General features: G+C 46.8%; 1 protein-coding gene across 1 annotated transcript in view; it reads left to right on the top strand.

The window, feature by feature from the left end:
- Positions 1-22,693, top strand: part of ADCY5 (adenylate cyclase 5) — a gene marked incomplete in the record, with an annotated part of 247,690 nt that overhangs the window by 163,602 nt on the left and 61,395 nt on the right. Inside the window, 4 exon segments of the mRNA XM_073634485.1 lie at positions 2,223-2,334; positions 2,670-2,797; positions 7,313-7,471; positions 13,128-13,269. Coding sequence (XP_073490586.1) covers positions 2,223-2,334; positions 2,670-2,797; positions 7,313-7,471; positions 13,128-13,269 — 541 coding nt within the window.

Below are 22,693 nucleotides of genomic sequence, written 5' to 3'. Positions count from 1 at the left end.
TAAGTCAGTAGGGCAGTGTATAGGAGTCAGTAAGTCGGTAGGGCAGTGTATAGGAGTCAGTAAGTCGGTAGGGCAGTGTATAGGAGTCAGTAAGTCAGTAGGGCAGTGTATAGGAGTCAGTAAGTCAGTAGGGCAGTGTATAGGAGTCAGTAAATTGGTAGGGCAGTGTATAGGAGTCAGTAAGTTGGTAGGACAGTATATAGGAGTCAGTAAGTCGGTAGGGCAGTGTATAAGAGTCAGTAAGTCAGTAGGGCAGTGTATAGGAGTCAGTAAGTCGGTAGGGCAGTGTATAGGAGTGAGTAAGTCGGTAGAGCATTGTATAGGAGTCAGTAAGTCAGTAGGGCAGTGTATAGGAGTCAGTAAGTCGGTAGGGCAGTGTATAAGAGTCAGTAAGTCAGTAGGACAGTGTATAGGAGTCAGTAAGTCAGTAGGGCAGTGTATAGGAGTCAGTAAGTCGGTAGGGCAGTGTATAGGAGTCAGTAAGTCAGTAGGGCAGTGTATAGGAGTCAGTAAGTCAGTAGGGCAGTGTATAGGAGTCAGTAAATTGGTAGGGCAGTGTATAGGAGTCAGTAAGTTGGTAGGACAGTATATAGGAGTCAATAAGTCAGTAGGGCAGTGTATAGGAGTCAGTAAGTCGGTAGGGCAGTGTGTAGGAGTCAGTAAGTCAGTAGGGCAGTGTATAGGAGTCAGTAAGTCGGTAGGGCAGTGTATAGGAGTGAGTAAGTCGGTAGAGCATTGTATAGGAGTCAGTAAGTCAGTAGGGCAGTGTATAGGAGTCAGTAAGTCGGTAGGGCAGTGTATAAGAGTCAGTAAGTCAGTAGGACAGTGTATAGGAGTCAGTAAGTCAGTAGGGCAGTGTATAGGAGTCAGTAAGTCGGTAGGGCAGTGTATAGGAGTCAGTAAGTCAGTAGGGCAGTGTATAGGAGTCAGTAAGTCAGTAGGGCAGTGTATAGGAGTCAGTAAATTGGTAGGGCAGTGTATAGGAGTCAGTAAGTTGGTAGGACAGTATATAGGAGTCAATAAGTCAGTAGGGCAGTGTATAGGAGTCAGCAAGTCGGTAGGGCAGTGTGTAGGAGTCAGTAAGTCAGTAGGGCAGTGTATAGGAGTCAGTAAGTCAGTAGGGCAGTATATAGGAGTCAGTAAGTCAGTAGGGCAGTATATAGGAGTCAGTAAGTCAGTAGAGCAGTGTATAGGAGTCAGTAAGTTGGTAGGACAGTATATAAGAGTCAATAAGTCAGTAAGGCAGTGTGTAGGATTCAATAAGTCAGTAGGGCAGTATATAGGAGTCAGTAGGGCAGTGTATAGGAGTCACTAAGTCGGTAGGGCAGTGTAAAGGAGTCAGTAGGCAATTCTTAGGGCAGTGTACAGGAGGTTATATCAGGGCAGTGTGCAGTGGGTTAGCAGGGCAGTGTACAGGGGTCAGAAGGGTGAACAACAGGGGTTATTAGGGCAGAAGACAGGGATCAGTAGGGCAGTGTACAGGGGCCAGTAGGGCAGAGGATAGTAGTCAACAGGGCAGAGGACAGGGGTCAGCAAGGTGGAGAACAGGGGTTATCAGGGCAGAAGACAGAAGTCAGTAAGGCAGATGATAGGGGTCAGTAGGGCAGAGATCAGGGGTCAGTACAGTGGAGAACAGGGGTTATCAGGGCAGAACACAGGGGTCAGTAAGGCAGATAATAGGTGTCAGCAGGGCAAAGGATAGGGGTCAGCAGGATTATCAGGGTAGAAGCCACAGATCAGTAGGGCAGTGGATAGGGGTCAGCAGGATGGGGTACAGGGGACTATCGGGTAAGAGGACAACGGTCAACAGAGAAGAGGACAATCAGCAGAGCTCCTCCTTCCATCCCTCAGATATCTGGGAGTAATGATAACTAATGATAATGTAGGACAGTCAAAGAGCAGCTCTCATGATTTCTGGCAGGATCAACATGTATTTTCTGTATTTGTGGCACAGATATAACACATTAGTTGCAATAAAGAAAGTCTAGACGGATAGACTGATTTTCTGCAATGTTTGTTTATGAGAGATCTCACATATGAAGGGTTGTGAAGTGGCCCCTATGGTCAGCTTGCTGGGCCATGCTGGTGTGCAGGCCCCTGACTACCAACCGACATAACCCAACAAGTGTGACCGTACCCTGTGTGGGGGTATTTGGGGGCCGAGTGTCCAGGAATATTCATCCCGTATAATTCTCCTTTGTGTTCCTCTTGTTATTTTGCAGTATCCTCTTTGCGGACATTGAAGGGTTTACGAGTTTGGCATCGCAGTGCACGGCCCAGGAACTGGTGATGACCCTCAATGAGCTGTTTGCCCGGTTTGACAAGCTGGCGGCTGTAAGTATATACACACACATACAGTATATATTATCTTTTTTATATCTGTCATCAAAATATACATATAGAGCAGGTCACTTGGGTAGGGGGCGAAACGCGTCAGTGAGAGGTGCTGTCTGTGGTGTCCTCATTTGTGCTGAGACAATAAAGTTGGTTTTAAGCTTTTTCGGAAGTGGCAGTGTGCAGCTTCATGTTGTACTGCGGTGGTCTGTTTGGGGAAGAAGAGACCCCCGGAAGATGTGTGCCCCTGCGGGCGATCCGCGCTCGGTGTGAATAGTTGTGTATTTCGGCAGTCATGACATGTTTCTGGATTCCTTTCTTTTTTTTTCTTGCAGGAGAACCACTGTCTGCGGATAAAGATCTTGGGGGACTGTTACTACTGCGTGTCCGGTCTCCCGGAGGCCCGCGCTGACCACGCCCACTGCTGCGTAGAGATGGGGATGGACATGATTGAGGCGATATCGTAAGTTCCGGGCTCAGTGATTGGCCCGTACACAACATGAGGATTAGTGATCACTGTCCTGTGTGCAGGAGGAACACACCTGAGGTTGAGTTGGTCCATTTAAACGTTTTTTTTTTGTTTTTTCGTTTTTTGTGTCATTCATTATGATCTAAATTCATAAATTCAAAAATCCGGAAATTCGAAAATTTGTAAATTCAAAAATTTGTAAATTCAAAAAATTCCGAAGTTCGAAAATTCAAAAGAACGAAAATCCGAAAATTCAAAATAATATCTAAGTAACTAATAATAACTAACTATTAAATTATAGGTATTGGAACTTCCTTTCAGATTTGGCTGTTAGTGAATGTAATGAATACAAATTTATCCGAAGTTACGAATTATCCGAAATAATGAATGCCGCATCTAAACAAATGGAATCAAAAGAATTAATAATAAATAATAATAAAAGTTTGTATTACTATTATTGTTATTTATTATTATTATTAATTAGTTCCATTCCATTCGTTAAGATACGTCATTGGTTATTTCCGATAATTCCTAACTTTGGATAAATTCATTACGTTCACTAACAGCCACATTTGAAAGGAAATTCCAATACCTATAATTTTAATAGTTAGTAATAGTTAAGTTATTATTAGTTAGTTATTTCAGATTTTTTAATTTTCCGGTTTTCGAATTTTCGAATTTCAGAATTTACAAATTTTCGAATATTCAAATTTACGAATATTCAGAAAAAATTGTTAAACAGGTTTTCGTTAATTTGGATATTTTCTAATTAATGAATTTGTCAAAATTTGTTAAAAAAAAAAACAAATTTGAAACTAAACGAATTGCCCACGTTGCCGCAAAAGTATGGTATTGTATTGCATTTAAAATAAATCAATAAATAAAGGTGACGTCTGATTTTTTTTTTTTTTATATGTTTTGGTTGCACTAGAAGCTGCAACTATACCCGCCCTCTCTGCCCTCCCCCCCCCCCTCCTCCATTCATAGAAGCTGGTACCATCGGCTTTCACAATGAAAAACTGACATGGAATTTTATAGATGGGCAACTCCTATCCTCATATTGATTAGTGGTTCCAAATTAATAATAACTACTGCAGTAGGGAACAGACACAAAAGATACACTCAGCATCTTTCCAAATTACTGTTCTGCTTTATTATGATGCAATTGAAGGTTTTTATGCACATGATTACGTAGGTATCACATTAATATTACAATTGTACATTTATGGTAACAAGGGGCGTAACATAGGCAGGCTAATTCTAATCAGGACTCGAAAGAATGTAAATCTGAAAACATTATTACACTCCCAAACCAAATCTCATAGGGAGAGAGTCCAACATCCTATAAGGGGCTTAATAAAATCTAAGAAAACATTCAGGCAAAAGTTTTCTAGTTTCTTACTCTACTTTTTCCGCTACATTGTAGACAGTACAGGGGTGTGAAATAAAACCTCTAGTAAGGACTCTCCCATAAAAATAGTTCCTCTTAGACATGTGCTATTCGTTTAGTTCCAAATTAGTTTTTTAACGAATTTCGACCAATTCGGTAATTCGGAAATATCCAAATTAACGAAAACCCGTTTAACAAATTTTTCCGACTATTCCTAAATTTGAATATTTGAAAATTTGCAAGCTGGACCCAGTTTTATGAATGGAGGACGGGCAGATGAATGAAAGGTCAGCCTCTTCCATTCGATGAAAATAGTGCAGCTTGAATGCCCCCCCTCCCCCCCAAACCTTTATCAGTTGGATTATTATGTGAATAGACTGGTGCAAAACAGAACGGATCGGCTGGTCAGGTTCTAGTAGACCTCCGATGCATTTCGTCCTTTGCGAGGCTGTAAAGGCAGAAGGTGCATTCTATGCATTAAGATAAAAAGACTCCTGTGTGCAGCAGCCCCCCCAATACTCTAATACTTACCTGAGCCCCCTCTAGATCCAGCGCCTGAGACTTAGCTGTCCAGGGCTCGTTGGCTGAAACAGCAGGATGAAGGATTTCAAAGAACAGAGCAGCCGCCATCACCCATCATTTATGTAAAAAAAAAAAAAAAAATCACTAAACTTCAACTTTATAGAGGAACTGCAGTCTGCTCTCATAATTTGTAATAAAAACGTCTTTGCCATTCTGAAGCTTCCCTTCAACCGCTTTGCATATTATTTTATATATACTGTGATTCTGTACTTGCCAAATATGCTGCAGAAATCTCCCTCCACCGAGTCTGGCTGCAGCCATTTTAACTGTGGGCAGCTGAAGCTGCTGCCTGTTCACTTCCTGGATTTACACAGACACACACAGAGGCACACCTCCAGCTCTGCAGCTCTCATTGGCCCTCTTATGACTCTCCCCACTCCCTTCCTGGAATACTCTCACGAGAGTGATAGAGAGAGAGCTGTACATGATGTCATAAGCCTAGGCTAATGACCAGACAAGAAACAGGAAGTGGGCTGTATAAGGGATTTACTGGCAGGAAAAAAAAAAAGTTAAAACAACAACAAGGGCAGAAGATTTAATAGATAGAAAGATGGAAAACTTACAGAAGATCTTTTTAAGTGATGACAAAGTTATTGCTGAATAAACATGCTTGGAGCAGAAATATAAAATTTGCTCTGCTACATGGGGGGAGGGGGAGTAGCGGGGAGGGTGAGCGCTAAACTGGTTAAAGTAAAACTTTAGCCAAAACTTTTTTTTTTTTCATTTTTGAGTAAGGGGGGGTTATAACCCCTGTCAGGTTTTTTTTGCCATCTGTGTCTCATTTAGGGAGATTTCCCTTCACTTCCTGTCCCATAGACAGAACAGGAAGTGGGAGAAAATCCCTTACCCATTGGAAGATTTCCCCTCTATTACTTTTCTGGAGACAAACCAAAAATTTGGTATTTTATTTTACTTTCACTTTCACAAAAACCAGGGGTGTAAGTACAGGGGTCGCAATTGCGACCCGGTCCCATCCTTTAGGGGGCTCGCGCCCCCCCCCCCCCCCCGTACACCTGGATAAGAGGGCCGGCGGGGGGCAGCAGCGTATAGAGGAACCGAAATCTCCATGTTCCTCCTGCAGCTGCTGACTGCCTGCTTCTCCTCTCCATCCTCACAGCATCTCCTGCAGCAGCCGGTGGGAGAGGGGAGGGGGGAACCCGGCAGAGCTGCATGGGACGGGGAAGGGGGGAGGGGCATGAGGGTACACGGGGCCAGGAGAGACACAGGGGCAGCAGAAGAAACCTGGATAAGAGGGACGGTGGGGGGCAGCAGCATATAGAGGAACCGACCTCTCCATGTTCCTCCTGCAGCTGCTGACTGCCTGCTTCTCCTCCTCTCCATCCTGACAGCATCTCCTGCAGCAGCCAGCGGAAGAGGGGAGAGGGGAAGCCAGCAGAGCTGCAGGGGATGGGGGGTGGGCATGGGAGCAAACAGGGCCAGGAGAGACACAGGGGCAGGGGGGCAGCAGAAGAAACCTGGATAAGAGGGGCGGCGGGGGTAGCGGCATATAGAGGCACTGATCCCTCCATGTTCCTCCTGCAGCCGCTGACTGTCTGCAGGAGGGAGAGGAGCGCACAGTTTCCCATTCCCCTCTCCCTCGGGCAGCTGCAGGAGATGCTGTCAGGATGGAGAGGAGGAGAAGCAGGCAGTCAACAGCTGCAGGAGAAACATGGAGGGGTCAGTGCCTCTCTATGCCGCTACCCCCGCCGCCCCTCTTATCCGGGTTTCTTCTGCTGCCCCCCTCCCCCCTGGACTCTGTGTCTCTCCTGGCCATGTGTGCCATCTCTTGGCCCCCTTCCTCATCCCCCACAGCTCTGCCAGGCTCCCCTTTCCCCTCTGCTGCAGGAGATGCTGTCAGGATGGAGGTCAGTGATTGGTACCGATCGCTCCTGTGTCCATTCATAAACTGAAGCATAGGAAACTGCGTTTCCTATGCTTCAGTTTGTGAATGGAGGGGAAGCCTCTGTATAGAACTACAGAGGCCGCAGAGATGGAGATTAAGGGCCGTGTCCTCAATCTCCTTTCTCCGTCTTAAAGGTGGAACATCAGAGGTCTGTTTAGACCCCTTTATATTTCACCCCCCCCCCCCAACGGGGCTCCTAAAAAATAAATAAATAAATAACTACCGACACCAGTGGAGGAACTTCCAGGGTCACAAAGGTCTCACTGGTGACCGGGACTTGGGGTTCTGCCACCGGGCTCCAACGGAAGGACCCAAACCAGGGGTCAGGGGGGCCCTTCATGGTTTCTTGCCCCGAGGGCCCTGAAGCTTCTCGTTCTGTCTCTGGAACATACAGGGAGCGTGAATCTCCTTGTCTGGGAAACAGACAGCTATAAAAACTCACCTGTTCTAATCCCTCTAAAACTCGATAGAAAGTTTTAAAAAAAAGTTTTGCCTTTAATTCTACTTATAATAGTAACAATATAACTCTGCTATGATCTAACTCGCCTATTACTGAATCTTTAGGCTTTTCCTGTTTCTTGATAGACTTTTTATACTTTGTATCCATCTGTGTGTATTGTGTCTCCCCCTGCAGGCTGGTGAGGGAAGTGACAGGGGTGAATGTCAATATGCGTGTGGGGATTCACAGCGGCCGCGTTCACTGCGGCGTCCTGGGGCTGCGCAAGTGGCAGTTCGATGTCTGGTCCAATGACGTCACTCTGGCCAATCACATGGAGGCTGGAGGCAAAGCGGGGTAAGTTATTATTATTATTCAGGATTTATATAGCGCCAATATAAAGGGAGACGGTACGATTGCAATACAGAAAGAATAGGAGGGCCTTGCCCATGGAGCTTACAATCTAACCAGAGGGGGGAGGGGATACCATAGGTAATGGCTGCAGGGGATGATCTGATGGGGTAAGTAGTCAGGGGTATTATTTCTCTGTGGAGGAATATAAATCTCTAATATAGAAATTTAGTAAGTATATATTTAGTTAGTATAAGAGTTTCCTATAAAATATTCCCTGGGAGCGATCTCCACCTTTCTGCGCGGTGATGTCACTCGGGGTCGCCGAGGTCAGATCAGAGGAAGAATTGCGGAGAATATTTTAGCATCGAGAATTCTTCAATTTGCATTTTGATTACCCAGGAATAAAATATTTCTCATTTGATTTCACTGACCCGTCTATGAATCTTTCATTGTATGGAAATTATGACCAATTGTGGGAGAATTATTAAAGTGGAACTTCCTATATAAATCCCGGACATGTCCCAATATACAGCAACAGGATCATTGTTCAGAAGAGCTCCGCCCCTTTTATCATTAGAGCCGTCCCCGAGATACAGTCAGTGACTGTGCCTAGGCTGAGATGATGTCATCAGTCTGCTGCAGGAAGGAGGAAGCATTTCCTCAGTCTCCCTTCCCCCCCCCCCCAGTGATCAGACTGTACATTGTAACTTTGTAGAAGGAGGAGGAGTAATTTCCTCGGTCTCCCCTCACCCAGTGATCAGACTGTACATTGTAACTTTGTAGAAGGAGGAGGAGTAATTTCCTCGGTCTCCCCTCACCCAGTGATCAGACTGTACATTGCAACTTTGTAGAAGGAGGAGGAAGCATTTCTTTAGTCTCCCCTCCCCCAGTGATCAGACTGTGCATTGTTACATAGTTACATAGTAGGTGAGGTTGAAAAAAGACACAAGTCCATCAAGTCCAACCTATGTGTGTGATTATGTGTCAGTATTGCATTGTATATCCCTGTATGTTGTGGTCATTCAGGTGCTTATCTAATAGTTTCTTGAAGCTATCAATGCTCCCCCCCCGCTGAGACCACCGCCTGTGGAAGGGAATTCCACATCCTTGCCGCTCTTACAGTAAAGAACCCTCTACGTAGTTTAAGATTAAACCTCTTTTCTTCTAATTTTAATGAGTGGCCACGAGTCTTGGTAAACTCTCTTCTGCAAAAAAGTTTTATCCCTATTGAGGGGTCACCAGTTCGGTATTTGTAAATTGAAATCATATCCCCTCTCAAGCGTCTCTTCTCCAGAGAGAATAAGTTCAGAGCTCGCAACCTTTCCTCATAACTAAGATCCTCCAGACCCTTTATTAGCTTTGTTGCCCTTCTTTGTACTCGCTCCATTTCCAGTACATCCTTCCTGAGGACTGGTGCCCAGAACTGGACAGCATACTCTATGTGCGACCGGACCAGAGTCTTGTAGAGCGGGAGAATTATCGTTTTATCTCTGGAGTTGATCCCCCTTTTAATGCATGCCAATATTCTGTTTGCTTTGTTAGCAGCAGCTTGGCATTGCCTGCCATTGCTGAGCCTATCATCCACTAGGACCCCCAGGTCCTTTTCCATCCTAGATTCCCCCAGAGGTTCTCCCCCCAGTGTATAGATTGCATTCATATTTTTGCCACCCAAATGCATTATTTTACATTTTTCTACATTGAACCTCATTTGCCATGTAGTCGCCCACCCCATTAATTTGTTCAGGTCTTTTTGCAAGGTTTCCACGTCCTGCGGAGAAGTTATTGCCCTGCTTAGCTTAGTATCGTCTGCAAATACAGAGATTGAACTGTTTATCCCATCCTCCAGATCGTTTATGAACAAATTAAATAGGATTGGTCCCAGCACAGAACCCTGGGGCACCCCACTACCCACCCCTGACCATTCTGAGTACTCCCCATTTATCACCACCCTCTGAACTCGCCCTTGTAGCCAGTTTTCAATCCATGTACTCACCTTATGGTCCATGCCAACAGACCTTATTTTGTACAGTAAACGTTTATGGGGAACTGTGTCAAATGCTTTTGCAAAATCCAGATACACCACGTCTACAGGCCTTCCTTTATCTAGATGGCAACTCACCTCCTCATAGAAGGTTAATAGATTGGTTTGGCAAGAACGATTCTTCATGAATCCATGCTGATTACTGCTAATGATATCGTTCGTATTACTAAAATCCTGTATATAGTCCCTTATCATCCCCTCCAAGAGTTTACATACTATCGATGTTAGGCTAACTGGTCTGTAATTCCCAGGGATGTATTTTGGGCCCTTTTTAAATATAGGTGCTACATTGGCTTTTCTCCAATCAGCTGGTACCATTCCAGTCAGTAGACTATCTGTAAAAATTAGGAACAACGGTCTGGCAATCACCTGGCTGAGTTCCCTAAGTACCCTCGGATGCAAGCCATCTGGTCCCGGTGATTTATTAATGTTAAGTTTCTCAAGTCTAATTTTAATTCCGTCCTCTGTTAACCATGGAGGTGCTTCCTGTGTTGTGTCATGAGGATAAACACTGCAGTTTTGGTTACTGAAGCCCCCCGATTCACTCGTGAAGACTGAGGAGAAGAATAAATTCAATACCTTCGCCATCTCCCCATCCTTTGTAACCAGATGTCCTTCCTCATTCTTTATGGGGCCAATATGGTCTGTCCTCCCTTTTTTACTGTTTACATACTTAAAGAATTTCTTGGGATTTTTTTTGCTCTCCTCCGCTATGTGTCTTTCATGTTCTATCTTAGCTGTCCTAATTGCACCTTTACATATCCTGTTGCATTCTTTATAAAGTCTGAATGCTGAGGATGATCCCTCAACCTTGTATTTTTTGAAGGCCTTCTCCTTTGCTTTTATATGCATTTTTACATTGGAGTTAAGCCATCCAGGACTTTTGTTCGCTCTTTTAAATTTATTACCCAATGGGATACATTGGCTAATGCCCTTATTTAATATGCTCTTAAAGCAAACCCATCTCTCCTCCGTATTCTTTGTTTCTAATATTTTATCCCAATTTATGCCTTTTAGCAAGGTTTGTAGTTTAGGGAAGTTGGCTCTTTTGAAATTCAGTGTCTTTGTATTCCCTTTATGTTTCCTATTTGTGTGATTTATACTGAAACTAATTGACCTGTGATCACTGTTACCTAAATTGCCCCGCATTTCCACATCCGTGATCAGGTCTGTATTGTTGGTAATCAGTAGATCCAGTAATGTTTTATTTCTAGTTGGTGCGTCTACCATCTGACCCATAAAATTGTCCTGCAAGACATTAAGGAACTGGCGAGTCTTAAATGAATGTGCGGTTCCCTCCGCCCAGTCTATGTCTGGATAATTAAAATCCCCCATTATGATAACACTTCCCATTCTTGCTGCTAATCCAATTTGTGATAGAAGATCCGTCTCCACTTCCTCCCTCAGGTTTGGGGGCCTATAGCATACTCCCAGTATTATTTTCCCCTTAGCTTTATCCCTTTGGAGCTCTACCCATAAGGATTCCACCTCCTCTCTAGCTCCCTCAGTGATGTCATCTCTCACATTCACTTGTACATTATTCTTGATATATAGGCATACCCCTCCCCCTTTTTTACCCTCTCTATCCTTGCGGTATAGGGTATACCCTTGAATGTTTGCCAGCCAATCATGAGAGCTGTTGAACCAGGTCTCTGAAATTCCCACAAAATCCAAATCCTCCTCGTACAACAGTATCTCTAGTTCACCCATCTTGTCCGCCATGCTCCTGGCATTGGTGAACATGCCACATAGTTTAGACCGGTCGCATATTGTCCTCGTATTGGGTGTTTCGAGATTGCAACTAGAACTTGCTACTATACTCACCTTGTGTTTTTGTGCTTTGGTTAACCTACCACTAATGCCCCCAATACTACCCTCTGGAATATCTTCCGCGCTGGCTATCTCTGCCTCTGGACCCTCCCCCCCATCGCCTAGTTTAAAAACCCCTCTAAATTTTTGGCCATCTTCCTTCCCAGCAGATCTGCACCCTCCTCATTTAGGTGCAGTCCGTCCCTTCTATAGTACCGGTTACCAACTGAGAAGTCGGCCCAGTCCTCCAGGAACCCAAACCCCTCCTTACTACACCAGCTCTTCAGCCACTTGTTTACTTCCCTAATCTCCCTCTTCCTTTCTGGTGTGGCTCGATGTACCGGTAGTATTCCTGAGAATACTACCTTGGAGGTCCTTTTCCTCAATTTAGCTCCTAAGTCCCTAAAATCGTTCTTTAGGACACTCCATCTGCCTCTGACTTTGTCATTGGTGCCAACATGCACCATGACAGCCGGGTCTTCCCCAGCCCCTCCCAGTAATCTGTCCACAAGATCCGTGATGTGCCGAACCCGAGCGCCCGGTAGACAACATACTGTTCGGCACTTCAGGTCTTGGTTACAGATTGCCCTCTCTGTCCTTCTAAGAATTGAGTCCCCTACCACCAGAATCTGTCTTTCCTTTCCCTTTGCTGCCCCCCCACTCTCACTGGAGGAGTTCTTCCCCCGGCAGCTAGGAGAGTCCCTCATCTCCAGCAGTGCTGGTCCCTGACTGGTTTCACCAATGTCACTCAAAGTAACGTACTTATTGGGATGCTCCAGTCCTGGATCGGCCTCCCTGGCATTTCCCCCTCTACCCCTCCTGACTGTCACCCATCTACTCTTTGCTAGTGCCAGCACCTCTTTGTCTCCACCCGCCTCTGTGCTGGCCCCTGCCGGCACCTGCCGTGTACGTTCCTGGCTCTCCTTTAGTATGGAGGGACTTCTCAGTGCTGACAGTTGCTTCCCCAGATTCAGAACCTGGGCTTCCAGGGAAACAATGTGCTTACATTTTGCACAGCAGTATTCGCCCTCGATCTGATGATCAAGGAACGCATACATGCGGCAAGATGTACAAAGAGTCGCCTCTCCACACCCGCCGGGCATCGTACCTATTAAATTTAGTGAGGATTTGGGGATTTTACCCTGTCCAAATTACCTAACAGCTAGCTTCCTGGCACTAATACTCAAGACAATTGTAACTTTGTAGAAGGAGGAGGAAGCATTTCTTCAGTCTCCCCTCCCCCAGTGATCAGACTGTACATTGTAACTTTGTAGAAGGAGGAGGAGGCATTTCCTCAGTCTCCCCTCCCCCAGTGATCAGACTGTACATTGTAACTTTGTAGAAGGAGGAGGAAGCATTTCTTCAGTCTCCCCTCCCCCAGTGATCAGACTGTACATTGTAACTTTGTAGAAGGAGGAGGAGTCATTTCCTTATCTCCTCAGTCTCCCCTCCCCCAGTGATCAAACTGTACATTGTAACTCTGTAGCAAGTCACAATGTGAGAGGCTGCAGCAGGGGGCTGATCTGTGTCAGACATTTGTGAACACAGCCAAGAACTGCACCAGCACCAAGATTTACAAGATGGTGTCATCTCTGTCATCTCAATGAGCAGGTGGGTGGCACACGATGTATATATCACATGAAGTAAACTAACAGTTATAACGTTTATAGGTGCATAAAGAGGACTTGTCACAACGTGAATAGATATTCTCCACTCTGCTACTTTGTTAGAATTTTCAGCAGAATTGACTTTATTTCTCCACCCACCAACCTTCCAGAATAAGGTGACATGTTGGATTTCATTCCTCAGACGTATCCACATCACGAAGGCGACTCTGAACTACCTGAACGGGGATTACGAGGTGGAGCCTGGGACCGGAGGGGAGCGAAATGCGTATCTGAAGAAGCACAACATTGAAACGTTCCTCATTGTACAATGCACCCAGAAGCGGGTAAGAATTGCCTAGAAATTCCTTGGAAGGGTCTGTCTGCTTGAACCTTATATTAACCCCAAAGGGTCAAAAGGGGTGTGCTTTAATGCCCACCCACCACACCTAGGTCCCCGCCACTCCTCCTATCCAGCTGCTTTCTGATGCCCCCTGTGTGCTCTCTCTCCTGCCCCCCTATGCTCTCTCCTGTCCCCCTATGCTCTCTCCTGTCCCCCTATGCTCTCTCCTGCCCCCCCTATGCTCTCTTCTGCCCCCCCCATCCCTCATCCCCCACAGCTCTGCCAGGTGCTGAGGGAGATCTGTCAGGATGGAGAGTGGGGAAGGGGCCGGTAAATGTGTCATTTGATAAAAAAAATATTGTAAAAAATAAAAATAAAACTACTGACATCAGTGGCGGAATTACCAGGGTCATAAAGGTTGCACTTGTGACCAGGCCCTGGCGTTCCGCCACCATGTTTAGAGATAAGGGCCCCGGCGGGGGGTCAGGGGGGCCCTTCATGGTTTCTTGCACTGGAGCCCTGAAAGTTTTAGTTACCCGCCCCCCCCCCCCCCCCACTGACCCAGGCATTGTTGTATGACCTTCCTTTTGTCAGTATGAATAGAAGAGAAATAACAGCAAGAATTAAATATACTCAGTAATACCAATAATAAGAATTATATATAAAATATTTTATAAATATAATTTAGAAAACATATACAAAAAATAATATATAAATGATAAAATTGGTCACCAGGAATGCAATCCTTAAAATATTAATATACTGATGACCCATATGGATTGCAATGGGTATAAATTTAGGGTAAATAAAATGAATAGTTGTCATAAATGAAATATTATAATTAGAGAATGAGGGTAAAATACAGAAGTTGTTTATATGTTACAAAAAAATGTAATAATAGTATTTATTAATAATAATAGTAATTAATAATATTACAGTAATGATGTTGTTTAAATCAGTGTTTCTCAACTCCAGTCCTCAAGGTGCCCCAACAGGTCATGTTTTCAGTCTTACCATTATTATGCACAGGTGATTTAATCAGTATCACTGCTTTAGTAATTACCACAGCCATTTCATCTGAGGGAAATCCTGAAAACAAGACCTGTTGGTGCGCCTTGAGGACTGGAGTTGAGAAACAATGGTTTAAATAACCGAAAAGACTATAATATGCTAGTGTTGGTATTTCAGAATGAAACAATGTAACAGCCAAGGATAAATAAAGAGGAAGTGTTTATTTTAAGACTATGAAACAATGTATCTCGTATATAGGAGTGCGGGGCTCAGAGGATGAAGAATTGTGAGTTTGCACAACACCGTCAGCCATTGGTTCAAGCAGCAGGGCTGCCGTTAGAAATCACATTACAGCCTACCTGACAGCCCCCCCAAATTACAAAAATGGCAATTTAAAAAAATAATTTTATTTAAATAAATTTTATTTTATTTATTTAAAAAAAAAATCAATTTATTTTTTTTACAATTTGTTATTTTTACATTTTTTAAATGAGTTTTTACCTTTTTTTTTAACAACGCTGTTGGGGGGGGGGGGGGGGGGGGGGCGTCTTGGACATCTCAACTTTGAGACAGAGAAAAGACATGGTGGATACAGATTCTTCAGTTCCTTTCTCTGTAACCTCAGCTGCACTAAAGGAGACAGGGGCTCCTCCACATTCATAAACGGAAACAGTTTACTATGCTCAGGTATCAATGGACACAGGAGTGATCAGTATCGGTAGCTTACTGTGTCCAATTCGGAAAAGGAAGGGGTGTCAGTAAATTACATATTTTCCGGCCCCTTCCCCCACTCTCCATCCAGCCTGTGTATCTGCAGTGTTGTGTGGGGGGGGCAGACACACAGGTGGGAATCAGATGCGGGCCCCACACGGAGGAGGATCCGTGCAGCAGGATGGGAGGACAAGAACGATGCACTGTGTCTGTGTCTCTCCCTCCAGCAGCTGAAAGCCAGCTGGAGGGAGAGGGGGGAAAGTGTCTTTCAGCTGCTGGAGGGAGAGACACAGACACAGTGCATTGTTCTGTAATTGTCCTCCCGTCCCACCGCACCGATCCCCCTGCTGTCCGGGCTCCCTTGTGTGCCCAGGCCCCCCTACAGGAGAAATGGCGGTACCCCCCTGTATGCACATACATGGAGTGTACATTATTATTATTATACAGGATTTATATAGCACCAACAGTTTATGCAGCACTTAACAATTTGAGGGTAGACAGTACAAATACAATACACATTAATACAGTAGGAATCAGAGGGCCCTGCTCCTTGGAGCTTACAATCTAAAAGGAAAAGTCAAGAGATACAAGAGGTAATAACTGTGGGGGATGTGCTGATTGAGAAGATAAATGTACAGTTGTTAGGTGGGGGTCAGATAGGCTTCTCTGAAGAGATGAGTTTTCAGGGATCGTCTGAAAGTGGATAAAGTAGGAGAAAGTCGGACAGATTGGGGTAGAGCATTCCAGAGGATGGGAGAGGCTCTGGATAAGTCCTGAACGCGAGCATGGGATGAGGTGACGAGGGAGTTTGAGAGCAGGAGGTCTTGGGAGGAGTGAGGAGAACGATTAGGTTGGTATTTTGAGACTAGGTTAGAGATGTAGCTGGGGGCAGGTTGTGGACGGCTTTGTAAGTTATTGTTAGTATCTTGAATTTAATTTGGTGACTGAGTGGCAGCCAATGGAGGGATTGGCAGAGGGGTGTGGCAGACACTGAGTGGTTTGTGAGGTGGATGAGTCTGGCAGCAGCATTCATGATGGACTGAAGTGGGGAGGAGCCTATTTAGAGGTAAACCAATGAGGAGGGAGTTGCAGTAGTCGAGGCGGGAGATGACCAGGGAGTGGATTAGAAGCTTTGTGGTGTCATTGGTTAGGAAGGGGCGTGTCTTGGAGATGTTGCGGAAGTTGAGGCGGCAAATTTTGGATAGTGATAGGATGTGGGGCCAAAAGAGTCCAGGATTACACCTAGGACCTTGGTGTGGGGGGATGGGTTGATAGTTGAGCCGTTGATATTGACAGAGAAATCAGGGGAAGTGGAACCTGAGGGAGGAAATATCATGAGCTCGGTTTTGGATAGGTTGAGTTTGAGGAAGTGATGTGACATCCAGGCTGATATCTCTGCTAGTAAGTTGGTGACACGGGAGGAGAAAGCTGGGGGGTGGAAAGATAGGTTTGGGTGTCATCAGCGTAGAGATGATATTGAAAGCCGTGGGAGGCAATCAACTGACCCAGGGAGGAGGTGTAAATTGAGGAAAGGAGGGGTCCAAGAAAAGAACCTTGGGGGACCCCAATGGAGAAAGGAAGAGGAGAGGAGGAAGTAGAGTTGTAAGTGACACTGAAGGAGCGGTAGGATAGGTAGGATGAGAACCAGCGAAGAGTACAGTCATGGAGACCAAAGGAGTGGAGTTTATTGAGGAGTAGGGGGTGGTCCACTGGATCACCTCTCTCAGCTGACAATAATGAATTAGACATGGATTAGACCCCAAATCCAAAATATTTTCTGTTGTCACTGCAACAGGAAGTAAGGGGAAATCTTCCAGTGGGGACACCTGTTCTGGTGACAGCTGTCTAAGAAGGGGGATTTCCCTTTTCTTTGAAGAGACTTTCTCTCACTTCCTGTTGGATCTCTTAAGATGTGAAGAAAAATCTCCACAATGGTTAAACTGACGAGTTTTACCCTCCTATCATACATCCAAAGTGGATAAAAAAAAAAGATTTGGCTTTAAATAATCTTATACTCCGCAGCCACTCTCACTCAGTTGTCAGGTGACTCTTCTGCTCTCAGATCTCCAGGTTGCAGGTTCGGCGGAGCGGGGGTCGGGCTGTAGACGGGTTCACATTGGGAGCGTGAACTTGCCTTTAATAGCCGTTAATGTGATCTGCTATGTGCACCCTGTCCTCTCCTCCGCCCATCCTCTCCTCTCCTCCGCCCATCCTCTCCTCCACCTGTCCTCTCCTTTCCTCCGCCCATCCTCTCCTCTCCTCCACCCATCCTCTCCTCTCCTGCACCCATCCTCTCCTCCACCCGTCCTCTCCTCTCCTCTGCCCATCCTCTCCTCTCCTCCACCCGTCCTCTCCTCCGCCCATCCTCTCCTCTCCTCCACCCGTCCTCTCCTCCGCCCATCCTCTCCTCTCCTCCACCCATCCTCTCCTCCGCCTGTCCTCTCTTCCGCCCATCCTCTCCTCTTCTCCACCTGTCCTCTCCTCTTCTCCGCCCTGTCCTCTCCTCCGCCTGTGCTCTCCTCCACCCTGTCCTCTCCTCATCTCCGCCCGTCCTTTCCTCCGCCCTTCCTCACCTCTCCTCTACCCTATCCTCTCCTCTTCTCTGCTCTTCCTCTACTCTTCTCTGCCCATCCTCTCCTCTCCTCCACCTGTCCTCACCTCTCCTCTACCCTATCCTCTCCTCTTCTCCGCTCGTCCTCTCCTCTCTTCTTCTCCGCCCGTCCTCTCCTCTTCTCCGCCCATCACCTCCTCTTCTCTGCCCGTCCTCTCCTCTTCTCCACCCGTCCTCTCCTCTTCTCCGCCCGTCCTCTCCTCTTCTCCGCCTGTCCTTTCCTCTTCTCCGCCCGTCCTCTCCTCTTCTCTGCCCTGTCCTCTTCTCCGCCTTTGCTCTTCTCCACCCTGTCCTCTCCTCTGCCCATCCCCTCCTCCACCCTGTCCTCTCCTCATCTTCGCCCATCCTCTTCTCGGTCCGTCCTCACCTCTCCTCCACCCTGTCCTCTCCTCCGCCCGTCTTCTCCTCCACCCTGTTCTCTCCTCCGTCCATCCTCTCCTCTCCTCTGCCCGTCCTCTTCTCTCCTCCACCCTGTCCTCTGCTCCGCCCATCCTCTCCTCCACCCTGTTCTCTCATCTCCTCTCCTCCACCCTGTCCTCTCCTCCGCCCGTCCTCTCCTCCACCCTGACCTCTCCTCTCTTCCACCCCATTCTCTCCTCTCCTCCACCCATCCTCTCCTCTCCTCCAACCTGTCCTCTCCCCTCCTCCACCCTGTCCTCTCCCCTCCTCCGCCCTGTCCTCTCCTCTCCTCCGCCTATCCTCTCCTCTCCTCCACCCTGCCCTCTCCTCTCCTCCACCCTGACCTCTCCTCTCTTCCACCCCATTCTCTCCTCTCCTCCACCCATCCTCTCCTCTCCTCCAACCTGTCCTCTCCCCTCCTCCACCCTGTCCTCTCCCCTCCTCCGCCCTGTCCTCTCCTCTCCTCCGCCTATCCTCTCCTCTCCTCCACCCTGCCCTCTCCTCTCCTCCACCCTGTCTTCTCCTCTCCTCCACCCTGTCTTCTCCTCTCCTCTACCCTGTCTTCTCCTCTCCTCTACCCTGTCTTCTCCTCTCCTCCACCCTGTCCTCTCCTCCACCTAGTCCTCTCCTTTCTTCAGCCCATCCTCTCCTCTCCTCTGCCCGTCCTCTCATCTCCTCCACCCTGTCCTCTCCTCTCCTCTCCTCTGCCCGTCCTTGGATCACCTCTCTCAGCTGACAATAAGCAGACCCCATGTCCCATCCACATTCTGCACTAATGCACCGCTGCAGAGGAAAGGACGTATTCTGGAGAGCGCTTTGAATCCAGAACTTCCCCAGCAGGTTGCCAAGTCATTAATGAGTTCAGCCTGAATGCTGCGAGTAAATAAACAGCTTTCCAAATCATCCTTCCTTTAATAAAAAAACATTTTCATAGCAGGGACTGAAGGTCAGGCCGGTGGAGGCTGATATCTCAGTGTAGGGTGGAGGCCGATATCTCAGTGTAGGGTGAAGGCTGATATCTCAGTGTAGGGTGGAGGCCGATATCTCAGTGTAGGGTGGAGGCCGATATCTCAGTGTAGGGTGGTGGCTGATATCTCAGTGTAGGGTGATGGCTGGTATCTCAGTGTAGGGTGGTGGCTGATATCTCAGTGTAGGGTGATGGCTGATATCTCAGTGTAGGGTGGTGGCTGATATCTCAGTGTAGGGTGATGGCTGATATCTCAGTGTAGGGTGATGGCTGATATCTCAGTGTAGGGTGGTGGCTGATATCTCAGTGTACGGTAGTAGCTGGTATCTCAGTGTAGGGTGGAGGCCGGTATCTCAGTGTAGGGTGGAGGCCGGTATCTCAGTGTAGGGTGGAGGCCGGTATCTCAGTGTAGGGTGGAGGCCAATATCTCAGTGTATGGTGGAGGCCGATATCTCAGTGTAGGGTGAAGGCCGATATCTCAGTGTAGGGTGAAGGCCGATATCTCAGTGTAGGGTGAAGGCCGATATCTCAGTGTAGGGTGAAGGCCGATATCTCTGTGTAGGGTGAAGGCCGATATCTCAGTGTAGGGTGACGGCTGGTATCTCAGTGTAGGGTTATGGCTGGTATCACTGATATCTCAGTGTAGGTTGAAGGCCGATATCTCAGTGTAGGTTGAAGGCCGATATCACAGTGTAGGTTGAAGGCCGCTATCTCAGTGTAGGGTGGTGGCTGGTATCTCAGTGTAGTGTGGTGGCTGGTATCTCAGTGTAGGGTGGTGGCTGATATCTCAGTGTACGGTGGTAGCTGGTATCTCAGTGTAGGGTGGAGGCCGGTATCTCAGTGTAGGGTGGAGGCCGGTATCTCAGTGTAGGGTGGAGGCCAATATCTCAGTGTAGGGTGAAGGCCGATATCTCAGTGTATACGGTGGTGGCTGGTATCTCAGTGTAGGGTTGGGGCCAATATCTCAGTGTTGGGTGGAGGCTGCTATCTCAGTGTTGGGTGGAGGCTGATATCTCAGTGTAGGGTGAAGGCCGATATCTCAGTGTAGGTTGAAGGCCGATATCTCAGTGTAGGGTGGTGGCTGGTATCACTGATATCTCAGTGTAGGTTGAAGGCCGATATCTCAGTGTAGGTTGAAGGCCGATATCTCAGTGTAGGGTGGTGGCTGATATCTCAGTGTAGGGTGGTGGCTGGTATCTCAGTGTAGGGTGAAGGCCGATATCTCAGTGTAGGGTGGAAGCCGATATCTCAGTGTAGGGTGAAGGCCGATATCTCAGTGTAGGGTGATGGCTGGTATCTCAGTGTAGGGTGATGGCTGGTATCTCAGTGTAGGTTAAAGGCCGATATCTCAGTGTAGGGTGGTGGCTGATATCTCAGTGTAGGCATAGCTCCCAACTGTCCCTGATTTCAAGGGACTGTCCCTTATTAGGAGCCTCTGTCCCTCATTCCTCCTCAGTTTTCCCTCATTTTGGTCTGATCCATATAGTTGTATATAAAATTCACTTTTTAGCTTTCAAAAAGTGTTTTCCAGCGCTAAACCTTTAATCTGATTTCTAAATTGTTGCATTGTAAATTCCAAAAGCCAATATAAAGGAATAGTAGTGGTAAAAAAAGCACTTGTGAGTTTAACCAATCTTGTTTTTTTGTACAATTTTCCTTTGGGTGGGCATGGCAAGGGGTGTGTCCTATACCTGAATACTTTTGCTGATAGGTGTCCCTCATTCCCATTTAAAAAAGTTGGGAGGTATGGTGTAGGGTGAAGGCCGATATTTGAGTGTAGGGTGGAGGCCGATATCTCAGTGTAGGGGGAAGGCTGTATCTCACTGTAGGATGAAGGCCGATATCTCAGTGTAGGGGGAAGGCTGTATCTCAGTTTAGGGTGAAGGCCGATATCCCAGTTTAGGGTGGAGGCCGATATCTCACTGTAGGGTGAAGGCTGATATCTCAGTGTAGGGGGAAGGCTGTATCTCAGTTTAGGGTGAAGGCCGATATCCCAGTTTAGGGTGAAGGCCGATATCCCAGTTTAGGGTGGAGGCCGATATCTCACTGTAGGGTGAAGGCTGATATCTCAGTGTAGGGTGGAGGCCGATATCTCAGTTTAGGGTGAAGGCCTATATCTCAGTTTAGGGTGAAGGTCGATATCTCAGTGTAGGGTGGAGGCCGATATCTCAGTGTAGGGTGGAGGCCGATATCTCAGTGTTGGGTGGAGGCCGATATCTCAGTGTTGGGTGGAGGCCGATATCTCAGTGTAGGGTGGAGGCCGATATCTCAGTGTAGGGTGGAGGCCGATATCTCAGTGTAGGGTGGAGGCCGATATCTCAGTGTAGGGTGGAGGCCGATATCTCAGTGTAGGGTGGAGGCAGATATCTCAGTGTAGGGTGGAGGCCGATATCTCTGTAGGGTGAAGGCCGATATGTCAGTGTAGGGTGGAGGTCGGTGTCCCGGTCTATGAATTCTTCGATCTCTGATGGTGAGAGCTCTGTATATTCTCCACTCACCTGCGATGACCAAATTTCTGGAGCTGTCACTCTACCTTTTTGGATTTTTATTCTAATGTGTGAGATGAGCAGCACAGCAAGAGAACTGAGACAACAAGCCCAAGAATCAGGAAACTTTTGTGAAATTGGCCTTAAACATATCCCCTACTCCCCATGGGTGCTGCCCCCCTGGGTATGTAGGTAGCATTGACAAGGTCCTGGCTTGGCTCCTCTTCATACTGCACATTGTGCGCTGAGGCCCCCCCATTCATTCCTGTTGGTAAGTCATATTCTGAGAGACCCCTGGAGGCCAGCGTGGGTACAGCTACCCATAGGAACTAATGGAGCCGCAGCACTGATATACCTGTACAGCATTAGGAGGAGTGTGCTGTGAGGAGGGATCACTGGATCTGGGTGGAAGGTATGAATTTTCCCAGGTGGGCTGCTCTGAAGGAATGGAAAGAGTTTTTTTAAAGAGTTTATTAACAAAGTAACATTGTTTATAAACATTGATCAGATGGGAGATTGAGAGGTACAAAGTAACATTGTTAATAAACATCGATCAGAATGGAGATATGAAGTAACATTGCTCAGACGAGGGGGGTGCCGCCGGTTGCAGGGGAGGAGTGAGGGGACACATGGAATGGCTTGGCGGGTTGGATTTGGCCTTCAGGCTTTGTGTCTGACATAAGTGGTCTAGGAAGTCACAAGCTGCCCATATAAGCAGATAAACTGGATATTTTAAAAGTTATTTGATAATTTGTATTAAGTAAAAATCTTTCATATAAAATCACCAATAACACGATTATTGCAGATCACCCGTGTGATACTTTTCAGCTTGTCCTTCATCTCATCACACAGAGAAGGCAGACGGGGGTCACACCAATATTATTATTATTAGATACACAAGTAGGTGAAACAATAGGAATGACATCCCTGGCTAAAGAGCTTATGCTCTAGTTGGTCGAAGGGACGGTCACAAGAGGTAAGGGAGAATTGGCAGAGATACAACACAAAGTTTTAATTCACTTTTCTCTGAGCGCTTTCCATATGTATTGACAGTTAACAGTTGACAGTTGGCAGCGATGTTTGTGTTGTATATGGAATACGGGGAGAGCGGGGGAGGGGAGGCTGCCGGTCACGTTGTAGATGAATTTCCTAAACGATTAGAAAACCTGCTAAACACCAGATGGAGCGTCCGATTGAATGTGAGTGACATCAGCGACGAATGAAAACTGTTCTGTATAAATAT

Source organism: Aquarana catesbeiana, linkage group LG06 (assembly GCF_042186555.1).
Source record: "Aquarana catesbeiana isolate 2022-GZ linkage group LG06, ASM4218655v1, whole genome shotgun sequence".
Lineage (NCBI taxonomy): Eukaryota > Metazoa > Chordata > Amphibia > Anura > Ranidae > Aquarana > Aquarana catesbeiana.
This window is presented reverse-complemented; position numbering and strand designations above follow the sequence as displayed.